Genomic DNA, 9,104 nt, shown 5'->3' with positions numbered 1-9,104 from the left:
AGAATGTCAATGACTTGCAATGTTCACACAATATCTCAAGTGTCATTGTATGAATCTCCCAAAGGAGAGAGATCACTACAGAAGATGAGTGGAGAAGAGTCTTTACACAATTTATAACCCAAAGAAACAAAAGGATATATTTTCTCCTTAAAAGTTTGATCAGCAAAGGAGTAAATATGACACATGGATTTTACATCATAAAATGAGACCTGACCCTTCTCATAATCCACAAACACCCCGATCCTCTCAGGCTTCACACTCAGAGAAAGAAGAACATATGAATCCTCACAAGCCCACAAACTGAAAGTGCCTTTAGCCACAGTCCAGTATCCATTCTGAGGAATCAGACTGACCCGCCCCTTCCTGCTGACAGATTCTCTGGCCACGCCCACATACCACTCCATCATCCCCTCCACCTGAACCTCATAGTAAAAACATCCTGAAGAGAATCCTTCAGTGGCAAGAACACCCAGATAGTTATCAAACGTGTTCTTTTGCTCTTCATCTTGATTCTCTTCTCTTTGATCTTTGTTTTCACATCTCACTTGTTTCTCATCATGAGACACAATGAGATGAGGATGAGCTGAATCAGCATCCAGAGTCACATTCACTGTTAAAATATGAAGAATTCTGTTTACAGATGAGTGATGTCATAGTGATGAGAATAATAATATTAGTTTGTGCTTTTCTAGAAACTAAAATCACTTTACAGAGAAATAAACAATCATAAACACGCTACATGAGAAAATTCACTGAAAAAAATAAATATCAAAATTACAAACAGATGAAATATTCAATGATGAGATGAAACTTACCTGAATGTTTTTTTTATCAATGAAGTCACTAAAAAGAGAATCATAACAGAATGAGATTTAAGATTTATGAGATCAAGAATTCACAATAAAATGTTCATTAATAAATCATTTAATGAAGCAGTTTAAAACAACTCACCACTTTCAGTCCTCTCCTCTCTCAGCAAAAGTGTCTCACGCTCTGAAAGTCAAAGAGAATAAAAAATCCAAATAAATGAATAAGTAACACTTCACAATAAAGTTAACATTAATGCATTAGCTAATATGAACAAACAATGAACAATACATTTGATAAAAAATCCATCTATTCATCCATAATAGCTCATGTTTATTTTTATTAAAATCAAATTTAACATGAGTTAATGCACAATGAACAAACACCAACAACTGTATTAACATGAATAAGATTAATAAATGATGAAACTTCATTCCTCAATGTTAGTTCATGTTAGCTAATGCACTTCTGTCACCCTTTACAAACACAGACACTATTTTAGTCAAATAAGAAATCAAAACTGTGTTTGTTTTCCTGTTAAATCAAATATAACTCATTATAATGTGATGTCCATTAATGGAGTATTCAGTTCAACAAACAGTTTCATGTTAACAATTTATCATTAACTTAAAAAATATAAGAGACAAAATTACCCTCATTTATTCTCTGGTGCTCCATCTGTAGTCCTGAAGAGAAAATAACATTAAAATATAAAATATTATGACTTAACAACTGCAAACAGACATTATTTGACATGAATGTTACCTCTCTTTTTATAGACGACTCCAACGATCAACATTGCAGCGATCAAACTGAGCACAATAGCAACTGTGATCACTGAAGACTTCAAAGAGTGAAATATTTCATCTGTAAAACAAAACTGAGGCTGAGTATAAATCTGTTATCAGATATAATCTACAGTCTCTCTATTGTTAGTGAATGTGTACTGGAAGTTAAGTCCACGAATGCGCACATGCGCAGTAACATTTGCTCATGTTGTTGCTTTTCTCAAACTAACACTGTGTTTATTATAACACAAAACGTTTACATAGTTACACGGTGTGGAGCGATTTGTGCTTTTCTCTCACTGTCAGAAGACGGTCTCCTGTGAATCTGTGTAAAGTTTTGATGCATTTTAATGGAGATAGCGAACAAAGAGAGATTTGAGGGTATGGACATAAGCTAAATATTATCATCACATGTATTTTTATGCGGTGTGTAAGTCACCACACATTGAAACAAAGCATCATTGAAACATGTCAGCAGCTCAACTGTTATCTAGACTTGACAAACATTTTCACTTACAGTAACAAATCAATGAAATGAAAACATGTCAATAGCATGAATCAGACTGATAACATTAAGTACAATTTCAGGAGAAATATCTAACAATTATGATTTAACCAAAATTATTCTTTTGTCATGATTGTGCGGCAGTTTCTCTCATATTAATACATGAGTGTCCAATCACAATAGAAGAATGTTTAAATGAGGATTGGATGGATGTGTGGATGTCGATTAACAGAAGCATATACAAAATCCATCTTTAGAATAAATCTCTAATAGAGTAGTCGAAGTGTAACACTAGGACTTCTCTCACTTTTGGTGTAAGTAGTTGTGTGAGAACAATGTGGTCTGGAAACAAACTTTGTGTTCATTTGTAGCAGAAATGATTTATATAACTGAAATAACTAACCTCCATCAATGTTATTTTGCTCAGCTTCAACTCTGAGATCAACAGTGATGTCATCACTCCAGGATTCAGACTGAATGAAACACTTGTAAAGTCCTTCATCAGAGATTTGGACTCTTGAGAGTTTGAGTGATGTGTTTCCTTTCTCTAGTTCTTCTTTAAACACTTGAGTTCTTCCTCTGTACGACTGAAGCTGATCTGTGTTTATGTCTTTATGATCTTTATACAGATGAACTATTGAGTCTTTCAGATCAAGTCTGATCCACTGGACTCTCATGTTCACAGCACTGAAGTTGGGTTTGATAGAACACGGCAGAATCACATCTTCACCAGATACAGTCATCACAGGAGCTGAAGGTCCAATCACCTCGTACTCATCTGATATAAGATTAATATAAATTATTGATTCAATTTGACACAAACATGTCATTTGTGACAACACAGTTATACTGAATTATGCTGATGATCTGTTTCATTTCATTTCTCGTGTCAGTGATGTTCAGTGTTGTGTATCAAACATGATCATAAGAGACAATATGATGTCTGTCCTGGTCTCTATAGAGACACTTCAAGTATTGGACACTTCAGATTAATAATTCATTTTTGATGCGAACATGAATCCAACATTGTTTTATGAATTATTACAGGATCTCTCTTATATTTTACGCATAAACAATATACATTTACCTGATTGTGTAATTCCAGTAATAATCAGTAAAGTCACACAAATGAACTTCATCTCTGAATGACACGTCACTGAAAATACAAATAATGAAAAAATATTTTTACAAATATTCAGTTCATACAGATGATATGAGAACATTTCACATAAACTACAACATCATTTATTATAGTTCTCCATCTGGTTAAACTGGTGAAAATTATGTGACACAACGAAGCAATAAACCCAAAGAAGCAGTGGGTTACAGGGGATTTATAAGAGCTTAGAACCAATCAGAGTCAAGGAGCAGAACTGATCATTTCATAGATGGAAATCTGGAAGAGTTCATCTGTTAAACTGTCAGATTTTATTTCAATGCAAACTCATGAAAGATGATGGATTATATCACACACACATCTACCCAATATCAGTGCTTCAGTACATTTATGAAATTAATAAGTCAATAAATAACTGAATCTATATGTGACCCTGATCACAAAACCAGTCTAAAGTACAATAAAATCATTAGGATATTAAGTAAAGATCATGTTCCATGAAGATATTTTATACATTTCTTAGCCGACATATATGAACACTTGGATCAATGGCCTGCAACAGTGACTCTGATGAACAACTTCAAATGCGACTTCCTCACTATATTGATTCTTTCACACCCTCAGATTCCAGAGTTTTAAACGGTTGAATCTCCGCTATGATAGAAATTCACATTTTGACAAATGTACCCAAAAGATTGGTTTTGTTATCCAAGGTCACATATACATTAAACTTCATTATTGAAAGGTTGTTCAATGGGCATTTATAGTTGTTAAAGTATAAAAAATACTTACAATCCTGGTAATAACAGTGAGATGCATCACATCAGGTGTCAGTGATAAACACATCCCCACTGAAGTCTGTTTACATTAAATAACTCCATTAGGACATGAAACATGTGGAAAAATGACATAAACATGTAAAGACAAATGTGTTTCTTCAGCACAAGACACAAGAGTTCCTGAGAATTGATTTAGTTTTACTTTCATCTGAATGAATGTCACACCCCTCATCTGATAAACAGAGTCATAAAAACACAAATACACACTCTCTCTCTCTCTCTCTCTCACACACACACACACACACACACACACTCTCTCTCTCTCTCACACACACTCTCTCTCTCTCTCTCTCTCTCTCTCTCTCTCACACACACACACACACACACACTCTCTCTCTCTATCTCTCTCTCTCTCTCACACACACTCTCTCTCTCTCTCTCTCTCTCTCTCTCACACACACACTCTCTCTCTCTCTCTCACACACACACACTCTCTCTCTCTCTCAAACACACTCTCTCTCTCTCTCTCTCTCTCTCTCTCTCTCACACACACACACACACACACACACACACACCCACACTCTTTCTGTGAATGTTTATCTTCATATCTTGACTAGACTGTACTCTGTAACTTTGGTATTTAGTGGGGTGATGTCCTTTAAACTTAATAAACACTTGTTTTGCTACTAAACTGTTAAAACTTTAGACAGGTTTTGAAACTGTCTACATCTTGTAACTTATGACATTCCTTAAACTGAAGTGAACCATTTTACAAGCTGTGACATGTGATTAAACACGTGATTTCAACACAGCAAAAACACCACAGTATGATAAACATTTCAGTCAGTTAATCCAATGACTAACAGTGCAGAACAGATATTTAACATAATCCTCAAATGTGATACACAATCCATGAAATCTGTCAATACATACAGAAGTACGTACACCCAACACATTTTTGTAAATATTTTAATACATCTTTTCATGTGACAGCACTGAAGAAGTGACACTACAATATAAACTAGTAAGTGTACAGCTTGTATAACAGTGTGAATTTGCCCTTAAAATAACTCAACACAAAACCATTAATGTCTAAACCGCTGGCAACAATAGTGAGTAAACCCTGAAGTCAAAATGTCCAAATTGGGCCCAAAGTGTCCATATTTTGTGTCGCCATAATTATTTTATGGACTGCCTTAAACCTCTTAGAGTTCTCAGAGCTTCAGCGACATCACAGAGCTGGTGGATGTTGAGACCTTGCGCTCCTCCACCTTCTGTTTGAGGATGCCCCACAGATGCTCAATGGGTTTAGGTATTCACCTTTACACTCACCTTTACTTCACCTTGGTCATCTTGGAGGTGTGTTTGGTGAGTTATCATGTTGGAATAATGCCCTGCAGCCCAGTCTGAAGGGAGGGGGTCATGCTCTGCTTCAGTATGTCACAGTACATGTTGGCATTCATGGTTCCCTCAATGAACTGTAGTGTTTGGCGTTTGGTCTGATCATTGACAGACTGACCCCCCATCCCTTCAACCTCTGCAGCAATGCTGGCAGCACTCATACGCCTATTTCCCAAAGACAATCTCTGAAAAATGATGCTGAACACGTGCACTCAACTACTTTGGTTGACCATAGCGAGGCCTGTTCTGAGTGGAACTTGTCCTGTTAAACCGCTGTATGGCTTTGGCCACTGTGCTGCAGCTCAGTTTCAGACTCATGGCATCTTCTAATAGCCTATGCCATTTTTATGTAGAGCAACAATTCTTTTTTCAGATCCTCAAAGAATCCCTGCCATGTTGAACTTCCAGTGATCAGTATGAGATAGTGAGAGTGATAACACCAAATTTAACACACCTGCTCCTCATTCACACCTGAGACCTTGTAACACTAATGAATCACACATGTATGTGTGGCTGCGTGTTGAGTTATTTTGAGAGGACAGTAAATGTGCACTGTTATATAAGCTGTACACTCAAAGAGTCATTTCTTCAGTGTTGTCACATGAAAAGATATAATAAAAAATGTATTAAAATGTGAGGGGTGAACTCACTTCTGTGTGATACTGTATCATACCATTTGAACAGCTTGATACCTCGAAAGGCTTTTAATTACTTTTTTGTATGTAAAAATGATCTGACCACATCATGGAAAAGATTAAAATAAGTCATATATATATTTGAAGAATACATTAAAAAAAAAACTCAGATTAAAGTAATCCTTCTTCTCTTTAGCTGTTATTGTCATAGGTGTCCAGCAGGGGTCAGAAGTGTCTCATAGGAGACGGTCTGATTTATTCTACCAACATACTGAAGAAATTCCAGTGCAAACAAACTGTGTAAAAACACTTTATATACATAACCAATCAACCTGTAAGAATATTTAACACAGTGGCTAGAGAAAACAAATAAACAGAGTTTGTTAGAGCTGATAGCCTTGTGGTTAGAGCTCCGACATGTGGGGCTGTTGTGCTCTTGGCAACCCGTGTTCGAGTCCTGGCTCATGGTCATTTCCTGATCCCACCCCGTCTCTCTTCATTAAGCTACATTGTCTCCCTATGGTCGATCGCATCAAATTCAAGACTCTGCTCCTGGCCGACAAGACCTTCACTGGTTTGGCACCCCCTTATCTTCATTCATTTATGCAGACTTATGTACCCGCCAGATCCCTATGCTCTGCAAACGAACAATTTCTTGTGGTGCCAACCAAAAAGGTAAAAAAATCTCTCTCACAAACCTTCTCTGGATCGGTTCCACATTTGTGTGCCTGCCACATTTGTTCTGCCTGCTACAAGATCTGAAGATTCTGTCGCCATCTTTAAGAATCGGCTGAAAACACATCTCTTCTGACTGCACCTGACTGATCATTTCTGATTTCTATATCTTTTCTACATGATCGTAAAACAAAAAATGCTTATTTAAGCTTAGATAAACTAAACTTGGCTCTGTACACTGAAGTAGGCTTTGTGAGACATGTTTTTATTGCACTCATTCTTTTTGTTGTCCTAATGTTTGACCCATTTCCCTTCATTGTTTACCCAACTTACGAAAACTTGCAATCATCTCTGAAGATCCTGTTGTTCATGAAAGTGTTTATTCTGTTCTTTGTCTGTTAATCTCCCCTCCTGTTAGTTTAAGATCAGATATTTATCAGATCTCATGAGAGATCACTACAGATGATGAGTGGAGCAAAGTTTTCACATGAAATAAAACCCAAAGATAAAAAAGGATATAGTGTCTCAGTGAAAGATTTATCAGTAAAGGAATAAATATGACATATGGACTCCACATCATAAAATGAGACTCGACCCTTCTCATAATCCACAAACACCCCGATCTTCTCAGGCTTCACACTCAGAGAAAGAAGAACAACATTCTCAATACCAGCCCAATACTGCCAATCTCAAAAAAACCCACAGTCCAGTATCCATCCTGAGGATTCAGACTGATCCACCCTGTCCTCTTCACACATTCTCTGGCCAAACCCACACACCCCTTCACCTGCACCTCAAACGATATCCATGATCTCATCATGCCCAGATTAAAAACCACAAACGTTGAACCAAAAACAAGTCATTTCAACGTTAAATTTAATTAAATTAAGGAAATTAGCATTGCAATCTTATTGGAAGATAAGATGACCAAAACTATCAGAGATATTTTAGATCATTGTAAGAAGAACAGATTTATACGACGGGTCCATGAAATAAAACCAGTAAGTGTCATACACTCAAAAAATAATATGTTGGACTAACTTAACTTTTTTATGTCAACTGGTTACACGTAACTGGATTACATTGAAATTAAATAACATTTTTTATTTCAGTAAATGTAAGTTAATTGCTTAAGGTAAAAGCAATGTTGTTTATTTGAATCAATTTAACAGGCTTTGTTTTGTTTTAAACTATTGGGTTAATTAACTTCAGTTATCCTAAAATTTATATTTTTACGTACAACCAAAATAAATTCTACAGTTTCTTTCAGTTCCTGTTTATTCAATGAATTTATTCAATAATTTCAATAACTTTTACAACATTTTCCAACAAGAATAACTTGTGTAATCTCTAAAGACTACCTTTACTTTTCAATATCAAAGGCATGTACATTAAAAAAAATTCCAACAAGAATAATTTTTACAAACTCTGTTATCTCTAAAGACTGGCAAACTAACCAAAGGCAACACTTTTCTGAACAAGGGTAACCACCAAACTCGAAAATATAACTAACTCTTTTATATAACTACTTTTTGAAGCGTGTAGATTGCTTTTTGTTTTTCAAAGTTATCATCATGTGGCGAACACAGTAGATAAGACGTGTTTAGAGGCTTCAATCTTCGCGAAGTTTCGCGCTCAGGCTCACCTTGTTCGGCTGAGACGGGGACGGGGGACGTGGGGGAAGGAGGACGTGGGTGTGCAGCAGCCGCTGAATCTGTGTCTACGAGACATGATTACCCATCCCGGAGAAAGCAGAGATGTTATTATTGTTGGATGTAAATCATCCATCCATCCATTTTCTACCGCTTTATCCGAACTACCTCGGGTCACGGGGAGCCTGCGCCTAGGATGTAAATCATAATTCAGTAATTATTTGACTAAACTAGCTAGATAAAAGCAGGTCATGTAGCAACAAAAATAAGTTTTGGAATACAGGAATATGGCAAGCTACGTTTCTTTTTGAAAAACTGTGTGACATACGGTCGACTTTGGCGTTCTCTGTCTTCTCTTTCCTTTTCATTCCGTTTTTGATGCCCTGACTGTTGATGTGACATGTCTGCGTGTGTCACTGTCTGCGCTGCATCATAAAAAGTCCAATAAGCAAAAGACGCTACACTAGCGACCATAGCTCAGACAGCGCTGGTGGAATGAACCATTGAGAAAGAGAGCAGGGAGGCTTGTGACCGAAACAGTAAATACATTATTTGTTTTTTAAATATTAAATCTATGGTCAAAACGGACAAAATACACATTTAGTGCACGAGGGGCCCCTAGCACATTTAATGTATGTATAAAAAAGAGAAAAGAAATAGGAAAATAAAAAGGGGGTCTGCTCTTCTTGGCCCCAAATCATCCTGGGCCCTTAGAATCGTCCTAACCTTCCACCCCTTTACGGAG

The 9,104-nt window shown here is 36.6% G+C and overlaps 1 protein-coding gene across 1 annotated transcript; it reads right to left on the bottom strand.

Moving 5' to 3' along the window:
* Window positions 1–415: 415 nt before the first annotated feature.
* On the bottom strand, window positions 416–4,315 carry LOC130426796 (myelin-oligodendrocyte glycoprotein-like). Its single transcript, XM_056753742.1, has 8 exons — window positions 4,010–4,315; window positions 3,188–3,256; window positions 2,504–2,878; window positions 1,573–1,674; window positions 1,461–1,493; window positions 952–993; window positions 816–843; window positions 416–610 (listed from the first exon to the last, which is right to left on the bottom strand). The coding sequence occupies exons 2-8, from the start codon at window positions 3,237–3,239 to the stop codon at window positions 589–591; spliced, it is 654 nt and encodes a 217-aa protein (XP_056609720.1). The 5' UTR covers window positions 3,240–3,256; window positions 4,010–4,315; the 3' UTR covers window positions 416–588.
* Window positions 4,316–9,104: the final 4,789 nt, after the last annotated feature.

Source organism: Triplophysa dalaica, chromosome 7, assembly GCF_015846415.1.
Source record: "Triplophysa dalaica isolate WHDGS20190420 chromosome 7, ASM1584641v1, whole genome shotgun sequence".
Classification (NCBI taxonomy): domain Eukaryota; kingdom Metazoa; phylum Chordata; class Actinopteri; order Cypriniformes; family Nemacheilidae; genus Triplophysa; species Triplophysa dalaica.
Note: the sequence above shows the minus strand (reverse complement) of the source record. Positions and strands in the feature narration are given on the sequence as shown.